This window comes from Amblyomma maculatum, chromosome 2 (assembly GCF_055883805.1).
Source record: "Amblyomma maculatum isolate TAMU_Amacu chromosome 2, ASM5588380v1, whole genome shotgun sequence".
Lineage (NCBI taxonomy): Eukaryota > Metazoa > Arthropoda > Arachnida > Ixodida > Ixodidae > Amblyomma > Amblyomma maculatum.
In genome coordinates this window covers 149,829,371-149,856,425 of record NC_139345.1, presented here as the reverse complement: position 1 = coordinate 149,856,425, position 27,055 = coordinate 149,829,371, and the positions used below count along the sequence as shown (strand labels likewise).

General features: G+C 46.5%; 1 protein-coding gene across 1 annotated transcript in view; it reads left to right on the top strand.

Moving 5' to 3' along the window:
• The first annotated feature begins 1,828 nt into the window (after window positions 1–1,828).
• LOC146200161 (cytochrome P450 2A3-like) overlaps window positions 1,829–27,055 on the top strand; it is a 43,759-nt gene continuing 18,532 nt past the window's right edge. Inside the window, exons 1-2 of the mRNA XM_084592278.1 lie at window positions 1,829–2,073; window positions 3,314–3,438. Coding sequence (XP_084448404.1) covers window positions 1,829–2,073; window positions 3,314–3,438 — 370 coding nt within the window. The remainder of the gene's footprint in view (window positions 2,074–3,313; window positions 3,439–27,055) is intronic.

Below are 27,055 nucleotides of genomic sequence, written 5' to 3'. Positions count from 1 at the left end.
CGCCAAATGTCGGCTTTGCGTCGGGGCAGGGGACGATCGTCGAATACTGCACTGACTGCATCGAGGGCAGCGGAACTGTAGGCGGCGCGACAATGGACGGCGGTGAAGGGGGAGCTTGACTCTGCAGAACGTCCGCATATGTGGGACGGTTGTCGGTCCCCGACAGCAATGACGGGCTCGTAACTACAGCGGAAGAGGGTTCTTGAGCGCCTGTCGCACCTCCTCCCACACTATAGCAGAAACGGAAGCTGGTGATGGCTGCAGAGGGTTGCAGACCTTGCTGAGTTCTTCCTGCACGACGCTGCGAATCAGTTCGCTCAAAGAATCAGGATGCCGCTCGGAAGATGTAAATGATTACGCTATTGTGCCAGTATGAAAAGGTCTGTCATAAACCACGGCACGTTGTTGTAGCACCCTTTCCATTGTGGTGGCCTCCGCAAGGAATCCGTTTGCAGTCGACGGTGGGTTGCGAACAAGGCCTGCGAACAGCTGCTCTTTCAAACCCCGCATCAAGTGCCTGACCTTTTTGTCCTTGGGCATGGCGGGATCGGCTCATCTGAAGAGGCGAGTCATGTCCTCGACGTACGCTTGGACACTCTCATTTGGCCTCGAGCAGTTGACGACGGAATTCTCGCCACGATGTTAGCACTTGCTCTCGGTTCTCGAACCAGGTACGGGCGACATCCTGAAGGATGACGTAGACGTTCCTTAGTTTGGCAGCATCGTCTTACTGGTTAAAAGCAGCCCATTCACACTGAAGGAACCAGTCCTCCACATCCTCAAAAAGGTCCCCATGGAAAGACTTCGGTACCCGAGGGGCCTGCAAGGTGTAGTTACAGGCCGGTGCGACGCCCGTTACTTGCTGAGCAGAAGCACTGGATGTCATGGCAGCAGCTAATGGTTGCAGCTCCGGAGACAGTCCCTGGAGCCGTCGACTGGAGCGATGTACTGGGCTATCCAATGGCACAGCGCTGGCGTCACGTGTTTCAGATGGAGACTCTTGCATAGGTGATCGTTTCACCCAGCACCTCCACCAGAATGTCACGTATACGGCGATTAAGAATACCAAGGATAGCAGGGGGTAGCCCAGACACAACGGCAGCAGGCAGCACAGACGTAAATGCGCAAGCGACACGTCGTCGTCTTTTCAACTTTCTCTTCCTTAACTCAGTCATGCGCCACCTGGCAACGCTATGTGGCACTATTATACAGTATTATTCATGGATTTTATGGTCAGCTGTGAGTTGGCTGCCAAGCACTGAACTTTAGAACAGGTAGTAAAAAAAGCTTTGTTTCTAGGCAGCAAGTCACTAATAGCGCATGTAATCACAAAGTAAAAGTACCAGCACCCTGCGTTGTGCCCTTGCAAGGGGACTCTCCTTTACTGGCAGGGTAAAAAAGATGGCTACAAAGACCTAACCGCGAGTTTGCGGTTGTCAGTATAACACTTGGCTTATATTATGTTGTATTCACATTTTTAAATAAGTTTGGCGGAGAATAGGAGCATCTATGATGTATGGATAAACAGAAAAATGCTGCAATGTCTTAAATATGAAGCGGAAAGAAATCTTTACGGAAGAAAATATTGACTATCGCTGCGACCGCACTTGATGTGGAATTATAAGCTTTTGACTGTTCAGAGCACCCAGCTCCTAACAAAATAATTATTGCTGCTGCAGTAATAAGTGGTCTAATTTTAAACACCGACGAGCCTTGGACATAATTCAGTGACAGCTGTACGCAGCTGCTCACTAGTAATGAAATGAAAAATAGATTGTACCTACATTTTCTCTGCTGTTCTCGCAGTATACAAGGATACAAGTATACAATGGAGCTCCCGACGGCTGCTGTGGTTGCAGTGGTGGCCGGCATGCTTTTGGTTGTTCTGGCAAGGCTGCTTTCTGCCTTGCAGCAGGGTTTCGAGAGCAAAAAGCAACGAAATATTCCGAAAGGAAAGCGGTTGCCTCCAGGACCTCCTGGCTTACCTTTCATCGGAGACCTCCCAACCCTACTTGGTGGGCTGAGCCCCCAAACGGCTTTCGCTTGGTCCCGAACTTATGGACCCGTGATAAGGTAAATGAGTTCTGATAATAGAGGACAAGGTTGAAAAAAAATCACTCTCCGCCGAAGCTCCCAGAAATGTTGTTATTTAAATCAAATTAAACAAACACTTTTCTTAATGGATGATAAGGTGCTGAGCAGAAAACTGTGGATATCTTCTACAAAGCGTAGTATATCCGCTGCTAAAATGTCATGCAAATTCGATGCATTTCAAAACTTAATGTTTATTAAAATGTGTAAAATGCAACCGTGTCTACAGAAGAATACAGAAAGGTGTACCAAAGCTGATCATTGGTAATAGGACCTCTCCATCATATAACGCAGATGATAGAAATATAGAGCAACCCATGTATCAATACCGCAACGATAGTTGTGCTTAAATGCAGTGAATCACAGGTGAACAAGAAGCTCTAATTAGCAAAATTTCCCAAGGCAGTGCAAGAACCAGGTAGATATCATGAATAGATGAGTGCAATTGAAATTGAAAAGAAGTCACAGATGATACTATTTTGAAAGTATACAGGTAGATCGTTGCGTAATTGGAGTACAGAGAAAGAACCTTACTATTTCCTTAGATATTTCGAATTTCGTATTGAGAGAAAACACTGCGCGATAGAAACCTCGTGGGGATTAAGTTACACAGTACTTGGATGCATATGCACTGAAAAAGGTTAGCGTATTGAAAAATGCAAGCGAAAATGCTAAGATTGTATTTTGTGAGGAGGGATAATCGAAGCATGCTAAGTTGAATGTACAGCCGAGAAATGGAGGCATCTATTTGAAACATTTATTACACAAATTTTTTTGTTCTAGATAACGTGATGTGCGCAGAAGTAAGGATGGTATGTGCGGCCCTAAAAAGTGGTACAGTAATTCAATGACAATATATGAAGCCATAGTGAATTGTAATTAACCTTATGAAACAGAAATAAACTCAGAAACACGAAAATAACCAATAAGCCGGCGGGTCATTATTACCTGCAGGAGAGAGTAAGTTCATGACGAGAGAGTATATAATCGCGTCTATTTCTGTAGCATTCCTATTGAGTATTTTCGGACATGGCCACACGATAGGATTGCCGATTGTTTGCTGTGGTAGTAACTTTTCTTGTCTCTTGCCTTCTCAAGAGGCACATCCGAGCCTAATTCGACTGGATCCACTAGCGGTCTTCTTTGAAGTGTTTTGTTGACTTGTACACTATGTAAACAACTTAAACTGAGCATTTTGGCGGTTGTTATATTGTGTGCTCAGAATCAAGGCTGGCTGGTCTGAAAATATAATCCTCAACGACCTCGAATCTGCCAAAAGATTCCTAAACCACAAGGATATTATGTTTCGTTCCCGATCATGGATCTTCAGCGACGAAGTTGATATAGGTAAGTCCTGACTCTCGACAAATTCATCAACAATTACGATACTCCCCAACAGCCGAAAAATGCAGACCTTCGCTCTTCCGCTCATGGAGCTCCTTGCTGCCACTCCGCAGTAGAGAGACGATGACGTGCTCAACGGCGTGCTAGAACTCTTCAACCATGGCCTGAATAAATGACACCGTATCAATTGTATTTATGGCACGTCAGAGTCACTGGAGTATCGCATTCCTTCTCCGCGCGACACCAGCCCGCGAACTAGATGAAACTGGTCCCGTAATATCGCATCGTCATATTCTGGTCTCTTTTAAGGCAAGTTGGTTTTATTTTTGCTCGTAAAACTCGCCACACAAGAAATTCCAAGGCAACATGCCTAGCTGCAGCGCCTTTGGAGGTAGCAACAAGTCTTATTAAAAAAAGACCGTTTTCCCACGTTTGCGAAGCAAGTATTGTGAGCATTGCAAGGATATTCTCCTTTCACGTGTACATACCATCGTCCTCATCCTGCGGCTCCACCGGTGGCACGCGCCTCGGTTGTCCATCTGAATGTACGCCAGACATGCCATCTCTTGCCTTGACATCTCGACCTGGCCTGGCCTTTACGTCCGATGGACAACCGAGGCACGTGCCACCGGTGTAGCTGCAGGATGATGACGATGGTAAGTACACGTGAAAGGAGAATATCCTTGCAATGCTCACAATATTTCCTTCGCAAACGAGGGAAAACGGTCTTTTTTTAATAAGACTTGTTGCTACCTCCAAAGGCGCTGGAGCTAGGCTTGTTGCCTTGGAATTTCTTGTGTGGCGAGTTTCTCGGTCTTTTCTTTGATTTCACTAAAGCCTTCGATTGCCTAAATCACGATATTCTTTTTCCAAAACTAGAGAACTATGGCATACGCGGGCATGCTCTCAGCCTAATCAAATCTCATCTCAATTCACGGTCTCAGTATGTGGTGATTAATCATTCCTCTTTAAAGATTCTAGGAATTTCGAATGGCGTCCCTCAAGGCAGCATTTTAGGGCCCCTCCTGTTCAATATATATATAAATGACATCCCTAATATCAATAACCATGTAAAATACATTATATATGCAGATGACACCAGCCTATTTTTTCCTTCCAATGACGTACAAAGCCTAGCAGACACCGCAAACCGCACGCTCTTATTACTTGCCACATGGTCATCAGCCAACTCATTAAAGATAAACAAAGAAAAAACTAAAGCATACTCTTCTTTCTTAAAGGAAAACAAGTACTTTACCGCCCCTCGTTATACCTCAATTGCAGTGTAATTGAGTACGTGGACACATTAAAATCATTAGGTGTAACGTTTAGCAGTACGATGACATGGAATGCCCACGTCAATAATATTGTGTTAACGCTTTCTAGAATTGTCGAAATTACTTCACGTAACAGATATATTCTGCCTATAAAAACTAAAATTACTTTATAGTATGCATTTTTTTATTCCCACCTTAGCTATGGCCTCCTTGTCTGGGGCAATACAACGGTATCCAATGTCATTAAACTGCAAACATTACAAAAGAAAATGCTTCGCGCAATTGTGAACGGGATGTATGATTCGCCTACTAGACACATTTACCTACATTATAATATTATACCTTTCAACAAATTATTTGACTACAGATTTGCATGTCTCTATAAATCAACGATAAAAAAGGGTGATTCATTTTGTTTCTGAAATTGTTCCTATTACATGTCGCCACTCATCATACGACATCAGATTGCAGAGTAGGTTTGCATTACCAAAGTGCAGAACTAACTATGGGTTTTGTATGTTGAGATTTATTGTGCCAAAGTTCCTAAATACCCCTCTGAGTGACCAGGTGAATATTATGTCTTTTTCTTCCATTCGTAAAAGCTTTATTCAGCAATCTATGCTACAGCGATGTCATTTGTATTTGAACGTACTGTGCCACTCTGTGTTATAGCCTCACGGTCTTCTGCGTCTATTATTGCTGTCAGTTATAAGACATGTTCGGTCAACCTTGTTCTATAGATGCACTGTATTCATTTTTTTACCAGTGGTTGTTTTCGCCTTGTGCCTACTGCTGACTTGTAGGGGTGGTGAGGTCTGTCAACTGGTATATAATTCACTGCTTTTTTCTCACCATCCCCAGTTTGCATTTAAAAACTAAAATAAAGATTGATTGATTTTTCCTCAAGTGGTGGAGGTAAGACTTGATCCCCTTGCTGTCTTGTGCCCTGCCTGTCACCAGGGCTACAATACGGTCGCTGTTTACCACCTGCCACCGTCGTTATGTCTACCGAGAGTACCTACGAACCGGCAGGACCCTCTACCTCGGCTGCACCACCCCCTCAGACTGTGCCCACACGACAACGCAACCCGCCGCTGTTCGTTGCTCGTCGCGATGAAGACGTCGATGACTGGCTAGACACTTATGAACGCTGCAGTGCCTACAATCGGTAGTACGATGCTCTAAAGTTTCTTAATGTTTCTTCTGCCTCATTGAGGTCACCAGAACCTGGTTAATTAACCGCGAACCTCACACCACTAACTGGACCACATTCAAGCAGCAGTTCAGCAAATACTTCGCGGACCCGGCAGGTTGTTCTTGGCAGGCGAAGAACAAGCTCGCTTCCCGCCTCCACGCTCCTGATTAGTCATATGCGTCTTACATAAAGGCCATACTAGCACTTTGGCGGCGTATAATTCCTATCATGCCGGAACCTCAACGTCTTGAAATCAATTAATTTTGGGGCTTATAGCAACCCTAATTGCCCAGAGTCCTTTAACGTTTGATGCCATTATTACGACCTGTCAAGGCCTCCACCAGCTATAGTACTGCCGATTGCAGCCCGGCATCGCTACTGGCCCGACCTCAGCTGGCCTCGATGTGCGGGCACTGATTCGAGCCATCATCCGAGAGGAGCTTCAAGCCCTCAAGCGTGCCTGTCGACGCGGGTGCGATCATTTTTCCGTAACTTCTGATGACGCCGGTCTCCACAGCATCATTAAAGAAGAGCTGGCAACAATCACCCAACCTATGGCATCCGGACCTTCTGCACCCCGCCTATCACTGACTTACGCGCACGTTGCGCAGCACCCCCCACTCCTTTTGTTGCGCCGCCCCGACTGGCATTGCCCTACAATAACATCAATGCAATGACGACGGCTCAATCTGCATCACCCTAACACGCACCTTGGCGCCCCTCCCGATCAGTCTGCTACTACTGTGGCATTAGAGGACATATATCCCGCTTCTGTCGTCGCCGCCTTCAGAACGAGCGCCGTGGTTACGACGCCTTCGAAATTGATCTGCCTTCAGGTTCATATTATCAACTCTGGTCTAATCCCAGCCCACCTCGTAGGTCCTCTCCGCCTCCAGTGTCGTCGTCTGAGCCTAGTGGCGCCCATGTATCTCGACGCCGCTCTCCATCCCCATACCGCCGCTCAGTTTCTCCTCTCCGTCCCGCAACAACTCTTCCTCTACGCCATTCGGAAAATTAAGTGATGCAGTTGCCGGAGGTCAAACTGCACTCTGTAAACTTACTAAACGTCCTCCTGATCGCCCGTAAAATATGATTTCTGTTTTCGCTGAAGGATTACTGCTCAAAGCTTTGATTGATACAGAGGCTGCAATTTCACTTATTCACGCTAATTTGTGCTACCGTTTACGAAAAGTGACGTCACCATATGATAGACCTGAACTACTTGGAGCCAATGACGTTCCTCTGCGCCCTTCAGCAAAGTGCACTGTGCGAGTTGTTATCGAGGGCGTCCGCCACCATGTTCAGTTAGGTGGGCTCTCAACTTCCGCGCATCTGAACATTTTTGCATGGGAGGTTTTGTCAACTGCTTCAGCGTTAATTTCCTATGGCGACATTGTCATCCATATGACAGACAGTGATTTTGCATCTGACGTTTCTGAACGACATTATCCCCCGATTGCCGCAGCTGATAATGTTTTGCCTCCTCAGTGCGGAAAACTACTTACCATTTTTTCTAACCACGTCACTGACAGAGACGTACTCATCGCACCATCTCATCGTCATCTTGCACGCGGCATCGCCTTCCCGTCAAGTCTTGTCCGATTCGGCAATGTCTCAGCGACAGTAGCGGCCACTAACGCTTCACGTGAAACCCTCGTGCTCCCAAAAGGAACTTCTCTGTTTTGCATGGTGGGTGTCCAACCTTTGTCCCTCATGGTGCTCACCGCCCCTCTGCCTCGCAGCGAGTTTCGACAGACGTATCTCTTCGTATTCTCTCAAAGGCTAATAATCCGAAACTCACGCCTAATCAACGCCAAGAACTGCTGACATTGCTTCGACATCACCAAGTCATTTCTGATGCCACTTCCCCACCACCGCATATTTACTGAAGGTAACCCTATTGTTCGCCGACGGCCTTATCGGGTTTCTCTCTCTGAAAGAAAAGTTATTAAGGAAATATAAATGGCATGTTTCGTCGCAATATTATTCGTTTCTCAACAAGCCCATGGTCTTCTCCAGCAGTATTAGTTAAGAAAAAAAGGACGCGTCGGTACGCTTTTGTGTTGACTAACGTACACTCAACAAAATTACCCGCAAAGATGTATGCCCGATGCCGCGAATTGATGACGCCCTTCACTATCTCCAAGGCGCTGAATATTTCTCGACCTTGGGCCTCCGTTCTGGTTATTGGCAAATACCTATGCAACAAGACGACAAAGAAAAAACCGCTGTCGCAACTCCCGATGGACTTTACGAATTTATTGTTATTCCCATCGTCTCTTGTAACGCATCAACGACATTTGAAAGAATGATCGATGCCGCACTTAGTGGACTAAAATTGAGAACCTGTTTATGTTACTTGGACGACATTGTTATCTTTCGTCAACTTTTAACGACCCTCTTACACGCGGAAATCAAGTTCTCACATGTCTCGCTTCAACAGGCCTTCAACTCAACACCAAGATGTGCGCTTTCCACAGAATGAAATTAAAATATTGGGACATCTAGTTAGTCATGACGGCATTCATCCAGACCCTGAAAATTTATTGCGGTCCTCAATTTTGCTTGTCCTCGACGGACTGCAGATTGTCGCAGTTTTCGCGGCCTGGCAGCCTTTTTCCGCCGTTTTATTAGACATTTTGCAACTATTGCTGCTCCCCTTCATGAACTACCTAAAGCGCGCAACGCTTTGGTGTGGACTGCACAATGCGAAACTGCATTCAAGAGCCTCAAGCACGCCCTAACATCGGATCCTGTTCTTGGCCACTTTAGCGACATCGCTCCAACCATCCTGCACTCTGATGCCAGTGGCCATGGTCTCGGCACTACTTGTACAGCGCGACGTAACTTCCCGTGAGAAAGTGATTGCCTTCGCCAGCCAGACCATGACTCCAGCTGAGCAAAATTATACCATTACCGAGCAGGAATGTCTTGCCACCGTCTGAGCGGTTAAGAAATTTCGTCTTTATTTATATAGTAACGACTTCACAGTTGTGACTGATCATCATGCTATTTACTGCTTGTCTTCGCTGAAAATTTTCAGAGATAAACTTAGTCGTTGGATTCTACGCCTACAAAATTACCAGTTCGACGTCGTTTATAAATTGCGTTGCCACCACCAAGAACCCAACGCACTTTGTCGCTGCCCAATTTCGTCATCAACCTGCAGTTTTTCTACGCAATGTATTTCCTCCTCTGACCAGAGCCAATTCTCTCTGCCTCCGACGCATATCACAGCAGTTTCGTTTGACGCCTCTGACAACAAACACGCTCTTCGTTCGCAGCAACTAGCCAGCGCCTACTGCCATCCTATCATCGACCGCCTTAATGGCGCTTTGAACCCACCCAATGCTATGCTTTGCCGACAGTTACGCTACTTAAAGCGCAAAGATGGCATCCTACTCCGCTACGTGTTATTTCTCTGAGAGAACCCGCTGCATCCCAGTCCACCCGAGTGTGCTTCGCCAAGTATCCTAGCGGCTCTATACGATGGAGCTGCGGCAGGTGACCTAAGTTTTCACAAAACCTACGACCGCGTGAAGAGATGGTTCTTCTGGCCTGGCCTGTCCTCTAGTGTAGTTAAATATGTCACTTCCTGCCCCCTGTGCCGACGTCGTAAACGACCGACTTCTCCACCTGCTAGCCTCCTACAACCCCTTTCCTGTCTTGCCACACCATTCGAAGTAGTCGGCATTGACTTATATGGTCTCCTGCCTCTTTCTGATCGTGGCAATCATTGGACCATGATGGCTGTGGATCACATTGTGCGCTGCGCGGAGACAGCACCTGTGCCCACTGGCTCGGCTCAAGAGGTTGCAAATTTCTTTTTGCGATATATTGTATTACGGCATGGCTCTCCACGGTTGCTCCTAAGTGGCCGCGGAACGACCTTCTTATCGACAGTCGTTGCCGAAGTTCCCCGCTCATCATCCGCCCTTCACAAGACCACGTCAAGCTACCATTCTCAGACTAACGGTCTGACAGCGATTTCATCGCACTTTATCGGATATGATCTCCATGTACATCACACCGGATCATCGAAATTGAGACACTCGAAAAATCGAAAAATCCGTCACATTCGCCTATAATACAGCAGTACAACGGGCTACCGGTTACTCTCCATTTATCCCCATTTATGACCGCCCTCCCAACACAATTCTCGACAGTTCATTCATCTCCACGTCCGACTATTCCTCCACATCAGTACCTGCCAAGTTCGTATCCCGTGTGGCCAGATGCCGTCACCTTGCTCGCCTCAACACAGAAGCCTGTCCGGAAGATCTCAAGAGTCGTTACGATTCTACTCATGGTTAGGTCTCCTTCCGTCCTGGTGACGAAGTGCTATTTTACACACCCTTCCGCGCCCCTAGCCTTAGTGATAAATTTCACCACCGCTACCTTGGTCCATACACGGTCATCGCCCAAACGTTCCAGTGAACTACAAAGTGACACCTATTCACCCCCAGCCAAACGACGTCACCGTGGCACTGAGGTAGTTCATGTGTCTCGTTTGAAGCCATTTGCGCGCCGCGATGCAGCAGTTGTTTAGGAGAGGATAGGCTGGGCGCTTTCGGCCCCCCGGAAAAATTGTGTGAGCCTTCCAAGGACCTTTTTCTTTCACGTGCACATACCATCATCATCTTTATCATCCCGCGGCGCCACCGGTAGCACGCGCCTCGGTTGTCCATCTGAATAAACGTCAGTCATGGCATTGCGATGGGATAGACGAGAGGCTGCAAACTTATAAGGAAATTTTAGAACACTACAGACTTAGCAGAATGTCCCTGCCACCACCGGACCGAACGTTAAGTAACCAGGAGGCCGTCGCTTGGCGGCGCCTGCAAGCTGGGAATTTCCCAAGTCCCATCTGGCTTTTCCACACGCAAGTGGAGGAAAAGGCGGACGAAAAATGCGAAACCTGCGGAGAAAGGGGTACTCTGGATCACATAATCTGGCATTGCCTTGATTTCCCTGGCGTCAAGGAAAATATAAATAGTAGAGAAGCCTGGGAACTCCTACTGCGGAGCGAGTCCCCCGCCAACCAGCAGCAGGCTATCCGCCTGACGGCAAAGCCGCGAAGAAACACTGTCGCTTCGCCTGTCTTTAGTCGCGGAGGCCCCAGCCTCCGTCCCATAGGCCTGCGTGCCGGGGGCGGGGAGTAGCGGGCCTCCTACATCGGTGGAAAAATAGTTCATAACAACAACAACCCTTGCCTTGCCGTCTCGACTTTGCCGTCTCGAACTGGCCTTCTTCCAGAGTATCTAAAATGACGGTGAATGTGAACTCGTGCAATTAGCAGACAAAACATCCCGCCATCAAAGAACTCCTGTTTGTGCAGGGTAACCTGGTTCACAAGTCGGGCATTGTTCCTGTTGGGCCATAAAAGAAGCGCAGTAAGCAGACAATGTCCACATGATGTGCGGGATTGTGCCCATCATTGTAAAAGGTATTTATCTTACAAGGCATATGCCACAAGCGTGCGGGAACCCTACGCATCCATATTGCTTCTGGGACTTAGCAATGGGTACCCTGAGATCAAGATAGATGTGTAGCCGCAATATAATGGATGCGCCTTTATTTTGATTCACTGGTGAGCAGCTATTTATACTTTGCACATCTGTACGTTTGGGATCGCTGCCGTGTTCGAATATGTGCCCGTGCCCGTGCCCGTTATGATTAGGATTTTTATGTGAACTTTTTTCGCACAATCTTCATACTATTTCTTTCTATTATGTTGGACTGCACATGAAAGCGCGATATTCACAGCAGCAAGGTGACCGCGATAATTTCGCAATCCTACCATTTTTTTTTTCGTCATAAAAAGAAACCAGAGAGGCGCGTTACTCTTCGTAGTCCAATTACGTCCATTAAAGAAAATGCGCTTGAGTAATGCAGCGCAGTCGAAGTTCATGTTCATCTTAAGTCTTTGAGGATCCAGGGCAGACTAAGAGAAAGGACATGGCTACACGGTATACAAGAGCACCCCCTCTATCGTTGTTCAGCGCTATTTCATACTGTGCAGCTATTTTCTTTTTTTTTTCGTTTCATCCCACATCCTCAATAACGAAAGATGACGACAAAACAGGGTAAGCTTCCTGTCTATACCCTGATGCACGTCGGGTTTATCGGCAATAATGAGTACTACTATATTCACAATCACTTCTCTTCTGGAGAAGACGCACACATTACCAGCGTACGTATGCATAAAGTGATTCACACCTGCCGCTTCGCCTCGTGTGCAATTCACAGACTGGCCCGCTTTTAGGGCATCTGTGGCAACTTCCAGCATGGACCTCCAGTCACCATCTCAAATAGAGGTACTGATACTTCCTCTCTCATTGAGACATGTTTGTGGGCTGGCGTTAGTGTCCAGCATCGATGTGGAATTCGAGCGGCTTCACGCGATCCATCGGCGGGCTGAAAGCAAGTACAGAAGAACAAAATCCGCCTGCGATCTCGCACTTCCTCGCCGAGCCAAAAAAAAAAAAAAACGTCAAGTTTTGCGCCTCCTGGAGAAGTTAAGACGACAACGTTTAAAACAGTTCTGCTCATCACTGGATCCCCGTAATCCACGGTCGCGTATCTGGCACGTTTTGCGAAGCTTGCGCACACCTCCGCAAGAAAGCACCCTTTTCGCGCCCTGGCCCTTTATCAACGCCGTAATGAAGTTGACGTAGCTGAAGAGGTTTGTAAAATGATTATGGGAACAAACCAGGCACAGTCACCGATTTCAGAGGTTTTGCGCCCCCTTTGCCGAAGGATGAATACGAGTTGCCCTTTTCAATAGCTGAATTATACGCCGCTCATACTTCTTGTCGGCATTCATCTGAACCAGGTCCTGATGGAATTACTTATTTAACCTTATCAAACCTAGCCAAGGATGGTTGAACTGCGCTATTTAATTAGTTCAGTGACATATGGGCTTCTAGTACTGTTCCTGAACACTGGAAGATTAGCCACCTGGTTGCTCTTTTGTAGCCTGGAAAGCCCCTTCTCGAACTTACCTCATACCGGCCAGCTGCCCTAGCAAGCTTTGTCGGAAATGTTATGGAACTGCCAACTAACATCTACATCATTGCTATGCTGACGACATCTGCACCTGGGCTTCGGGTTCGACGCGTCAACAACTACGGGAAAGATTGCAACAAGCTGTATCATCGACATCTACGTACCTACGGCGTAAAGGTTTGCTTTTAGCGGCAGAAAAGTATGCAGCGATTGCATTTATGGGAAAATGCGTTAGCCGCTACCCGATTACTGTTCATGGCGTCGTAATACTGTGCATCTCCAGGCACAGATTTTTGGGAGTAATTATTGATCACCGACTATCTTGGTCGAAACATATTTATATGGCGAAAACATGCGCTAATCAATGTTTGCCATGTACTTTGTTTCATAGCTGGTATTAAATGGGGCCCAGCTGAGCGCTCCTTACTACGGCTTTACGAGTCTGTGTTTGTTGGCTCCATCCGGTATAGTCTCCCAATACTCTCTAATGTGAGCATTTACTGCTTGCAGATACGGAGCGTGCAAGCGCAGGCACTGAAAATGTGCTTTGGACTGCCCAGATGCACCTCTAACAAAGGCACAATTGATGAGGCACATGCTCGCCCAATATCCATATACTTATCAAACGAACCACCTTGTTTCGATTTACGAGCACTTACAAGACACCGTTTTCATCCACTGAGCTAGATTCTGGATGAGCAGCCGGGCTGAAGTTTTACAAGTGCACTCCGCTGCCACCAGTCGCAAGTAACAACAAGATATGTCCTCCCATATCGTCCCGCCCAACCACCATGGGTGATGGTAAACCTTTGGTGCATCGTCATGTCCCCGGAATACTAAAAAATCAATGGTGCCACTTAGTGGTCTCAAAGAACTTACTCTGGCGCACATCTGGTCAGAATATCCTAATTATATTCCGGTATACACAGGCGAGAAGATGGTGAGAGCCCGGAAAGCGCGGCATGATATGGTCCATAGGGTCACGAAGAGCCAGACATGACTGAACGACTGAACTGAACTGAACAACAGTCATCTGAACAACAACCGAACAGCAGAGGCATCTGCTGAAGATGTGGTCATATCAGTTCAGAAAACGACTCTACATTTCCTATTGGGACATACTTCTACATCAACCGCTGCTGAACTTGTAGACATTCGATAATCTATTCGCTACATATGGGGGGACCAGCTCGAAAATGGTGCATATTCATGCACTCAAAGACTGCATTGCAAACTATGGAAAATTTCGTACGCCACACTGCCTACCAGTTCCTGGCCTAAACATTATGGCGCTCCTCACAGCTACCAACCTGCAAGGCCACAGGATAATGTTTCAGTGAATCTCTACTCATTGCACGCTCCATGGAATTGTACAGGCCGATGATGGAGCGAAAAGCGCGCTCAGCATTGGCCTCCAAACAGATGTGCCTTTTCCAACGAACAGTATGAAGAGCGCTACGGCAGCTTACTGGACCCAGCCAGAGGTTCGACACATTCGTCCACAACGGCTCGATGGTACATTGAAATTTTATGTTCAGCGTGATATTCCGCTTCATCATGCATGCTTGCTACGTAAACTTCGTTTAAACGTGGCTTTTACTTGGACAGGCGGACTCCCCTGAATGTTCAAATTGGGGCATCCCCGAGACTGTGGACCATATATAGTGGACGCGTATGAAAGAAATGGGCTAGCCGCTTCCTTGAAGTGTTTGGACAAGAGGCCTTTGTCGGAAGAACTGCTGCTGGGTGCTTTGCAGGACAAGGGGAAGGGTGTCCAGGCAGTGCGGGCTTTTTGCCGTTTTTTGTGTGCCACCGGACTCTATTCGCACTTGTAAAGCAAGCTGGTGTGCCTGTATGTATATTACATATGTTTTCCCCCACAACGTCACCCATCATAGTCTTCTTTCTTCTCCCCTTCCCCTTTACCAGTGCCGAAGGCCCGAATTTAATCATTCCGGCCAACCTCTCTGCCTTTTCTTTCAAAACATTACGAGGGAAGTTAGCGACAAAACTGGTGAAAGGCGAAACCCTGTCTCTTCTTGTCTAGCGTTCCTGCCATCTGCAATCCCACACTTGACCGCGCGCCAAGGAACGCCACGCGACAGACCGACAGCTTACTGTTGAAACGCACACTTTTCGGAGAAAGTGTGCGTTTCTGCAACTTTATCGAACCCCGTATGAAAAATCCTCCTGCCTCAAAGGGAGGTTCATTTGCGCTGAAACTGTGCACACAGCCTGCGAGTTGTTCTACCCTATTTTACGAGGTAAGTTTCACCATGTTGCTTACTTGATTTGGCTGCGCATGATCAGAAACCAGAACCGTCTGCGACGAGACTAGGAGCAAGAAACGCCAGCGCAAGTTTCTAGCAAAAGGCAGCTGTGGCGTCATCTGGCGTCGCTGGAGGAAAGCGCTACGGTTCAAAAGCGCCAAGGCAAATATGGCACGTTCCTTTAATGGTGCTAGATAACACCACTGCTGCTTTTCGGCGGAGAATGTACGTTTGCGTCTTTCGCTCCTCAGTCTCATCGGCGATGGTTCTGGTTTCTCATCATGCGCGGCCAAACCAAGTAAGCACCATGGTCAAACTTACCTCGTAAAGAAGGAAACAAGGCGCAAGCTTCTGCGCAGTTTCAGTGCAAATGAGCCTCCGGTTGAGGCGGGAAAAGTTTTCAAACGGGGGTTCGATAAAGTTGCAGAACACTGTTCCGTTCCTTTCCTTCTAGCCTTCCTGCCATCTGCAATGAACGCACGCTAAGAAACGCCACGCGACAGGAGCGATGGTGTACCATCCAAACGCACACTTTTCGGAGGAAGTGTGACAAATACTATGCCTTTTCTCCTGAAGTCTCTTGTCTAGCGTTCCCGCCATTTGCAATCCCACACCTGAACGCGCGCAAAGGAACGCCACGCGACAGCCGCCGCAAAGTTCGGTGCCAAGCTAGCACCCGCCGCAAGCGGCGTTGATCTACCAGTCCCAGCCCCGTAGGGCCAGGAAAAGCCACCTTTCACAGACCGCGCGTTCAAGTGTTGCATTGTAGATGGCAGAGACGCATGCCGCCTCGGCCAATTAGAACGCATCCCGCCTCGTCCAATCAGAACGCCTCAAAAGCGAGACACACTTTGTCCACGACAGCATGAGCCATTAAAGGCTATCACCTCAATAAATTTATCTATCTATTACATTAGGTTGCGAAGCGGCGTCAAGGCTGATGACATAAGAATCATAGCCACAGCACGACGGCACATAACCCACTTCATCATTCACTGCGGTACTAAAGACTTGAAACATAACACCGGAGAACAGACCATCCATGCCATGGAAACGCTTGTAAACGACGTTCATGCCAACAAACCAGACGCGAAACACACGCTCACTACCATCCTGCCTAGGCTCAAAAATGCCAAAAGCCATGTTCCAGTCACGAACCCTAGCAGCACACGCAGAGAACACATTTAAAGTTAACCACTTTTTGCTGGACATGGAACCTATAGTCATGAACATGTCGAACTCCTCCACTACGCAGAACTCCGACATGACCCTGAGGCACACCTGGCTAGAGATGGACTACATCCCAACTTAACGTTCGAGCCGTCCGACTAATGGCCGATACAGTCAAGTGTAGAATGAAGATTGTATTGAGGTGGAGGCTACCATGTGAACCTATCGCACGCACCTTTCTGGCCAGCACGGAACTGACCGCAGACGAAAGGGACAACTAACCGTAACTCCCACGACCTGCTATTGGCAGGACCCACGACATGTGCACAGAAATGCAGGCCGTGGACAAACCCCTTACAAAAATGGATATTGAATTTCTGTTACCCACGTAATGTGTTTTTGATGAGTCATCAACCACTCAAAGGAGATTCAAGATTAGATGTGTTTTAACATCATATCCGCAGCAGACTTTCCTTTGAGATCACACATGAAGTTTTGTGCTTGGAAAACGCAACGGTATTTTTGGGTAGGATCTAATGTGGAAATACATTGACTTTATCAAATGAGGAAATGTATACATCACTAAGTGAATATATAGTATTTCTTTGTTAACTGCACACTTTCAGAGCCCTATGTTTTCATTTCTGATTAGCATATGTAGGATGTTGCCTAAGAAAAATTTTTATGTGTTTTAACATGAGATCCGCAACAGACTTTCATTTGAGATTACGCAAGAAGTTTTGTACTTGGAAAACAAAACAGTATTTTTGTATAGGAGCTAATGTGGAAATACATTGACTTTCTCAAATGAGGGAAATTATACATCACTAAGCGAATGTATATTCTTTACTATGTTTTCATTTCTGTTTAGCATGCACTGTAAAAACAAAAACAACTTTTTCGACATTTGTTTCATTCAAAACACGCTTACACCCTGCGTCTTGGGTGTTTGTGCCACTGCAAATCACTTCTTGCCAAGCGAATGGGTGCTGTGGTTGGACAATATGCTTGAGGGTGTTACGGGCAAGGATATTGTTGTGTACGCGAACCAACGCACTGCCACACCGCCTCCAAGCTAACGGACGCAAGGCCGCTCCATTTCCAATGCCTCCTTGCACCTGCGAGCAGGCCGTTTTGGAGAGACCAGCAGGGGTACCCCGGCCTGCGCCGACGACGACGCGCGGACGTAACCCGAGCCGTCCGTTGACTCGGAACTGGACCGTCCTGGGAGCATGTGCGCGACCAGGGCACGAGAAGCAATGCCTTGTTTATAACGCATGATATTTTGCGTGTTTCTTAAGCTTTCGAGCTCCTTCTTGCTCTGCGTATAGATTAGCCGAGCCTCATCGCAACGCTTCCCGAAATGTTTAGATACAAATAAGATTTAGTTACCAGTAAAATAGTGTTGGCGCTGCTGCGCTTGCCGGTATTGAAGCTTGCTCGCACTTTTTTTCCTTAAAGGTTCGTGCTACAGCTCCGTGTTCAGCGAAAATTACGCCCAAGGTAGCAACCCCCGAAGAGCCAGCGCTGATAAATTTGCCAGCGATGCCAAACTCGACATGTTAAAATGACTGCAGTGGACAAAATAGTGCGCATAGGTATCTAGAACATTAGATGCAAGTTCTAATGGTCAGGAAGTTGTAATTGTTAGAGCAGCCGCAATGGCCTGTACACTTCGAAACATGCTTCGAAACATTATGTCCCAATCTTATGAATGCAGTCCAGACATAAGAAGCAAATACGTTACCGACATTACCAGTTCCCCGGGTGGCCGAGTGGTTAGCGTAGAAAGCTACGGAGTAAGAGGTACCGAGTTTCAATCGCGCCACAGGTGCAGTTTTTTTTTTCGCTTAGTTTTATTTTTTTTTTTAGCTTTTTTTAATGTAGTTGATGTGCTTCGCTACGTTTTAGCTTTTACTTTTTATCCAAAAGTGCTCATTGGTCAACACTCATGAACAACACACAAGAAATGCACACATTAGGTACCAACCAGAAACACGGTGGCCAACTTTCTTGTGAAACTCATCAAAAATGCATCAAGAAAATGTATAGAAATGTTAATGTGCATGATGAGGAATGTAATTATCATTTAATCAGAAACTCATTAAGCTTTTTTGTAAGGGACACCAGCGAACACGCGCTCACACACGCGAAAACAGACCGCAGGACCTTCACACAGACGCCCTCACATTCTATGAGGGATACCAGCTGTCAGGCGGACGCCGACGTGGGCTCCACCACGAGCACTAGCCCTGAGTCAGCCACCTTTCAACACGCAACGCATATCAGGAAGTCCACTCGGAACAAAACGAAATTACAGAACTAGAACCGAAATCTCACAGCAAAAAGATTTGTCCCTTTCTTGTGGCTATAAAATTAGTCTCGAAATCCACTACAAATATATCGCATTTGCATTGTTATAAATAATATTTAAAGAAAGAAATGATGCCAAAAACGACTCAACATTGATGGAAAATGCGCTCTCGACGCGCTTCGTCCTGAACTATTCATCCGCTGGAAAACACTTTGAGATGACGCTGACTAGGTTTGATAGCGAATATAATGCAACACTGTCAAGAACAAGGAGATGTACTTACCGACCAAATGGATCAAATAGCATTAAGCGTGAACAAATATCAAGAACTAAATAAATTTCTGATAATGAAAGAACAAAAGCTTTCTTAAGAAACAACGTAAATTCATTACATGTAAGCTACCGCAAGATAATGATACATCTAGGAAGCCAGGCATATCTCCTACAGTTTCACAACAGCGACGTGTTTCACCTACGAGACAAGACGTAGATGATAGCAACGTAATTTATATTTCTAAGTCCATAAACTATAGTGATAAAGAGATTCTAAGACGAGGCCTTACCTTCTGCACAAAGAAAATAGCTTTAATGATTATGAACTTCACCGCGATATAAGTGAATTCTTGAGGAGAATGCGTATCAAGGAATTCTTCGCTGTACACCCAAATAATATACTGAAAGTCTGTAACCTGCTCACAGCCTCCAGCACATGGTTTCATGATGCAGAGCGCAACTGATCTATATAATAAATCCGTCTCAAAAGGAATTATTGAAGAAGCAGAGATAACTCGAAACCCCAAAGCCATTCTACAACTTAAATTGGCACTCTCGACAACCTAACTTCTAGGACTGGCGAAGTTATCAAGCCTGCAGACAAATTCGGCATCATAGTTACTCTGCAAGTCAAAAAGTATAAAAAATGAGGCCTATAGATATATAACAACTTTGCCACTATGAAAAGGTAAATACCGTTGCGACAGAACAGTTCAGTGCAGTAAACCTGAGTAAAATAGGAGACCTGTCGCCAGGGAACCGAAATTGATTACAAATTTTTCAAGAACAAAACTACAAGCCGGTCGATTTTAACTACAGCGGCAATATCCACAAGGTTTCTGCAGAAGCATTTTTTACCACATACGTATCAAGAAGGCCAATTGTTTTTACCAATGACAATAAATAATACTATAAATAATAATAAAGAGGTGGCAACGATGTCACAATGAGGAGAGAAACAATAAATGTTCATTCAAAGCGAATATTTCTAATCGTGCTCGTGTAACATGGCCGTTTTCACCCCCTATGACGGTTCAGTACTCTACCCATAGTAAGTAAAATGACAAATGTACACCATACTATGATATTTTTTATCTAAGTTTGAACACTAATGAAAGCCGCATTATTTTATAGGCTCGACTTAAAGTTGACGCCTATCTAGAGCTAATTCCTTGAAATATTTTATGGAGTCTCACCCTATATTAGCACTCTCCCTCGGATTGAATATGTTTTAATTTGAGCACCAAGAGAACATTTGCTCCATGTTGAAAGTATCTGCTATTAAAAGAGTGAGAGAGTGCTCTGAATGATTACGATTCATGCTTCTTCTCTGGTACTAATTTGACAATTTAGGACGGGATGTTGAATTACGCTTTCATTCATGCACAGCATAAGCGATGAGTCGCAATGGAACCATTTCAAGCAATGAGTCCGGGTTGAGCACGTTATATATATATATATATATATATATATATATATATATATCTATATATCTATATATATATATATATATATATATATATATATGAAGGAAAGAAGCCAACAGTCGGCGAGGCCAAGGAAAGCATTGGGCATGGTACTTTGTCGTTTTTTTAATGTTTACTTCGGTAATCACATAAGTTAGTAATGTAATATATTTAGAGGACAAATATTTAAACACAAAGTGGAAGAAAAAACAACGTGCTGATGGTGGAAACCGAACCCCCGACCTCCGAATATCGCGTACGGTGCTCTTCCAACTTCTACTTCCTTTGGTATTAATGTTGCCTGTATACGACCCTTGAGAGTACGTATATATATATATATATATATATATATATATACCCAGGTAGCACAAAGTGGGCTATGAAGGGTGGGCCCCGGTGGGCCCGATGTAGGCAATGCAGGACAGCCCCGGTGGGCTCAATGTGGGTGCTGCAAGAGGGGCCGACGTAGGCCCGAAGCGGGCTGTCGACAAAGCCCCAATTGGCCCCACTAGGGGCCGATGCAGGCAGCCCTTGCGGGGCTGCCCACATTATTCCGGCATTGTTAAAAGGGCACATCCCGCCAACTCCCCGCGATGGTCCTACTTTGGACCGATTTGGGCAGCCGCTTTGGAGAAACATTTTTTTTTATTTCAGTTAGCCCCTCAGAAAATGACATAGGACCAATGCGGGTTCTATAGCGCTAGTCACACTTGGGCTTGCCCACATTATTCTCATAGGGGTCCGACGTAGGAAATTGATGGAAAGCCCTATTCCAAGTTTTCCCAATCAATATTTAGGCACATAATTAAGTAATTACTTTATACATGTCTGCACTTTCTAAACAGCTACAATATTAAAATTTACAATAACTCATAGCATTCATCTAGCCGAAATGACTTCATGTACATCTTGTTCAGGCTATGGAGATGTGTGTTCTGAACAGTAATATCGTACTGCGAGTTGCAGGCTGTCCAAAGCAACCACATAAGAGGCAACAGTTAGCAATCAGTTTGTTTTAGTATATGTAGCGCAATTTGCACGAGCGCGAGAACTAAAGCCATGTAAATTTCTAATCGACTAAACATGGCCACAACTGTTATACAAATCATCTATAACAGTAATTTAGGGCAACATCTAATGCAAATAAAAGTTGGAAACAATGATTACGCAATTGCACGCACGCCTTCTAGCCCCATTACGGCCGATGTGGGACCTACAGCGGTTTTGTGTGGGCAGCCCCAATTGGGCTGGGTGTTGGTTTTGAACCTAAAGCCCACTTGCTATTGCAGGTGCCTTCAAATTCCCCACAAGGGACCAATTTTGGTATCATGCGGGCCCTCCCGTCTTCCAGCCCCATTACGGCCCATGTGGGATATAAAGCAGTTTTATGTGGGCAGCCCCAATTGGGCTGGACGTTGTTTTTGAACCTAGAGCCCACCTGCTGTTGCACGCGCCTTCAAAGCCCCCACAAAGGACCTATTTTGGTATCATACGGGCACGCCCGCGTTCCAGCCCCATTACAGCCTATGTGGGACCTAAAGCGGTTTAGCTAAGGCTGCCTCATTTGGGCTTCACGAGGGCTTGCACAAATTGAGCCCTTATTCATATTTCACCTGCCCTCAAGTAACCTACAAGGGGCCGATTTGGGCATCATGTGGGTATGTCCGTTTTCTTGCCCCACTACGGCCGATGTTGGTCCCACAAAGATTTAATGTGGGCGGCCTCACTTCGGATCTATGAGGGCTTTCCCATAAAAAGCCCACATTTAGGTTGGATTGCCCTCAAATATCCGGCAAGGGACCCTTGTGGTCTGGATGCAGGAATGTGCTCTGCATTAGCCCAAGAAACGCCGCTATGGGACCCATGCAGGAGGAGCAGGGGCAAGCCCAAATGGGGCTTGCCCACATTTGCCCCATCGGGGACCGATGCAGGTTTTATGACGGTTGCCCCAGCCCCACTTGCCTACATCGGACCTACTGGGGCCCCACATTCTGTGCTACCTGGGTATATATCAATATATATATATATATATATATATATATATATATATATATATATATATTGATATATATATATATATATTTTTTTGTGTGCTTTGTACGCACGGGGGGTTTATTTACATGAATCGAGAAGCGTACAAACGTCCCTCTGCCCTTGCTCTTCTTTCTTCTTCACCGATCTACCCGACCGCTCTTCTTCATCTTCTGCCGACGTTCTACGAAGGCGCGTGACATTTCCCTCCTCGCAGACGAAGCCCGTCGGGCGAGTTAGAGAACCTCTGGAATGAAATCGCTTGAGGCGGGCTACATGCACCACCTGACACTGCCGCGACCGTCGACCATTCGCAGTTATGCGCGCTATGACGTACTTCAGGTCACTGATGCGGTCTGACACAGCAAACGATCCGGTGTAGTGTGACAGCAGTTTTTGGCAAAGGCCACGCTTACGTAGAGGTGTCCGCAACCACACATAGTCACCAGGAACATAAGAAACGTGTTGGTGTCGGGTGTAGTAGCGGTTCTTAGAACGTTCTTGTGAAGATAAAATACGAACTCTGGCCAGCTGGCGGGCTTCTTCAACTCTGCAGAGTGTGGTAGCAAGAGAAGGTTCGTCATGAATGAAAAATAGCAGTATGGTGTCGAGGCCACAGCGAGGCGTGCGAGCATAGAGAAGGTAGAAGGAACTGTAACCTGTTGTCTCGTGTTGCGCTGTGTTATATGCATGAGAAATGAATGATAGAACGCCATCCGAGTTCTTATGATCTGCAGCGACGTACAGAGCCAACATGGTGGTGAGCGTTCTATTAGTTCGTTCTACCACACCGTTCGTTTGGGGATGATATGGCGTGGAGTGGCGAAACCTGTAGGCGCTGAGGCGAAGAAGTTCTTCGACAATGTCCGCTGTGAATTGGCGTCCACGGTCACTAATGATGACTGCAGGAGGGTCGTGCCGAAGAATGACGAATCGAAGTAAGAAATTAGATACTTCAGACGCAGTAGCGGATGGTATCGCGGCTGTCTCACATTAGCGGGTTAAATAATCAACGCACAAAAGAATCCATCGGTTTCCTTTAGAGGACCGCGGGAAAGGTCCAAGAAGGTCAATGCCAACTTGCTCAAACGGGGCTGTTGGAGGTGTCACTGGCTGCAGTTTTCCATGTGGGCTTGAAGTCGACAGCTTAAAGCGCTGGAATTGCACACAGCTGGCTACATATCGCTCGATCGTTGAACGCATCTTCGGCCAGTAAAATCACTGCTGTGTGCGGTGGAGTGTTCGGGCCACTCCCAGGTGACCAGATGTGGCGTCATCATGCATCATTTCTAGAACTGTGATGCGTAGGCTTTCGGGAACGACAAGAAGCATACGTGCTTCCCCAGAGGCGAAATTGTTCTTGTAAAGCACTCCTTCGCGAATGCTAAATGTGTTTTTATAGGATCGTTGGCGGAATCAAACAGAGAGGTTAATTTTTTTGTCTTTGCGTTGCTAGTTCGGAAAACTCGGAGATCGGGGAAGGTTTGTGAAAGTGGAGCTAAATATTCATCGAAATTGTCCGAGTCGTTATCTGTCGTTTGAAGCGCCAAACGCGAAAGACAGTCAGCATCTGAGTGTTTATGGCCGCTTTCATGCACCACAGTAAAACTAAACTGTTGTAGGCGTAAAGCCCATCAAGCGAGCCGCCCACAGGGGTCACGAAGACTCACGAGCCAGCAAAGGGAATGGGGGTCGGTTACAGTCGTGAAAGTATTCCCGTACAGATAGGAACGAAAGCGCTGCAGAGCGAAAACAACGGCGAGACATTCTTGCTCCGTAACCCTGTAATTACTTTCACAATTACTCAACGAGCGGCTGGCATACGCTATCACGTGCTGATCGCGTCCATGGAGTTGTATAAGTACATCGCCGATACCTATACCACTTGCGTCAATTTCTACTTCAATTGGAGCTGATGGGCAGAAGTGGCGGAGGATTGGGCCCGAGATTAAATGAAACTTCAGATGACGGAAAGCTGAGTTACATTCGTTTGTCCAATTGAATGGTGCATTTTTATGCAGTAGACACGTGAGTGGGTAAGCGATGTCTGCAAAACTTGGTATAAAGCGTCGAAAGTATGAGCATAGCCCCAAAAAGCTCTGCAGCTCTTTTACTGATTTGGGCAAGGTAGTAAAACTTTTGACAGCTTCAGTTTTCTTGGGATCTGGTCGAACACCTTCTTTGTCAACTAAGTGACCGAGGACAATTGTTTCACGATCGCCAAAATGACTTTTATTTGCATTCAGTATAAGACCAGCTTGTTCCATGCAATCAAGTACGATATCCAGACGGCCGTTGTGCCCACTAAATGTTTTGCCAAAAATTACGTCGTCCAAATAACATAAACAAATTTGCCACTTTAGTCCACGAAGAATTGTATCCATGAATCGCTCGAATGTGGAAGGTGCATTACATAATCCAAAAGGCATAACATTAAATTCATAAAGTACATCTGGTGTTACGAATGCTGTTTTTTCTTTATCTGCAATGTGCATGGGGATTTGCCAGTAACCGGATCACAAGTCAATAGAAGAAAAGCGTGAAGCTGAGTGCAGACAGTCACTTGCACCATCTATACGTGGAAGCGGGTAGACACCTTTCTTCGTGACTGTATTTAAATGGCAGTAGTCAAATACAAAACCTCCATATGCCATCTTTCTTTCTAACAAGGATAACTGGATCTGCCCAAGGACTACAGGACTCTCGAATAATGCCGCGCTTTAGCATGTCTTGAACTTGCTCATCTATTACCTTACGTTCAGTTGCTCAGACTCGATAGGGCTTCTGACGTATTGATCGTGTGATGAATACGACTGGTAGGCAGTGACACTGAGTCATCCTTAGCAAAGTCGAACACTGTCACGTGTTTCAGTAGTAGTTCCACTAGAATACGACGCTCAGTTGTAGAAAGGGACTTACTAATCATAGCCGTAACTTGGGTCTCCATGTCTGCTCGCACCTGCTGTTCAGTGACAGAGCTGTTTAACGCCGCGACAGAACCGGATATGCCTTCCTCAAAATGGGCGAGTTTTAGGCCCCGAGGCAACACACTTGGCTCTTCGGAGTGGTTCACTGTCCACAGCTCAGTGCGGCCTCTAGCCACGGGAACGACGCAACGAGGCACAAGGATACTCTTCATAGAGCAGGTGAATCTCGTAGGTTCTACTATAGCTTCAAAAGATTCGCACTGTTTGCGAATAGAGAAAACCCGCACGAATGCTGCATATAACGCTGGCCCAATTGTGTCTTCTTAAACAGCAAATACTCCAAAACCAAGTGTCGAGTCGTCCACAAGAACCGAAAGTAGTGAAGGATTCAAAGCAATCTCTCCCGTACCACAGTCTAAACTTGCACCAACCTCTCGTGGAAAATGGATCTCAAGACTCACATCATGCGTTGACCGAGGCAGCACTGCAAATTCTACTCTAAACTTGAGGCCGCCAATATCAACATCCGAAGCACACACACCAAGAGGAACTAGAGGTTCACCACCGACACCACGGAATAACACTGCACGGTCACCATTGAACATTACTTTTCTATCTAAACGGTTCTTAAAACTCAAACTCATAACAGATACTGTAGCACCAGTGTCCACAAGAGCCATTGTTTTCACACCATCAACAAAAAAAATGTGTTCTTTAGCATAAACACGGGTAGAGGTATGGACGTCATCGACTCGCCGGCGGCCTCACCTCCATCGGCCGCGCCTCCTATTTTCCCTGAGGAGTAGGGGAAGAACGACGTCGAGGGGAAGGTGACCTGCGCGGGCGCTCGGGTGGCGGCGTCACACTACGATCAGAGGCAGGAGATGAATTCCGCAATAATGTCGAATGGTATGAGTCCCACTTAGACATAGTAAGGGATCACTGTTGTTCGTTGTGCAGCCCTCCGTGAATGTTCGCGTGGGGTCGGTAGTCTTGGACAGTTGGAAAACGGCGGCGGCAATATCTAGCGATATGTCCCGCAATGCCACACCTGTAGCGCACAGGTTGAGGGCGCCAGCGATCAGCATAAGAGCCCTCACTAACAAAGTTGGTTGTAGGGAGGCTCTCGCTGCTGACGAACCACGTTTTCAGAGTAGGCGGGCTTCCTTTCCGTCGGCTGGCGGTCATAACGTTGAGTACCGCTGCGCTGATCGTCCATATGCGAAGCGCCGCTAGGTTGAACCCACGGAGTGGACAGGGCGGTAACATTTGCCTGCGGTGCACAACTGTGCCGCATATATTATTCACCACAGACGGTGTCCCTGGATCTTGATAATTCCTCGCTTACAATCTCTCGTATCACATCAGCCATTGAAACTGAACGACAGGCTTCAACACTGGCTACAGAGGTGACATTGACCAGTCTTCCGAATTTAGGTGTAATTCGTCGCAGCTTGAGAGCCTCAAATGTTCTACAATGCTTTATAACATCAGCGGTGGTTCTCAGGTTCTCTTTGCTAATAAGAAAATTATAAACATCTTCCGCTATTCCTTTCAGGAGGTGGCCGACTTTGTCTTCTTCAAGCGTAGTGGGGTTGACGAGCTTGCATAGCTTTAAGATGGCTTCGATATACGCAGTACAAGTTTCTCCGGGTACTTGCGACCGGTGAAGCAAAGTTTGTTCAGCTC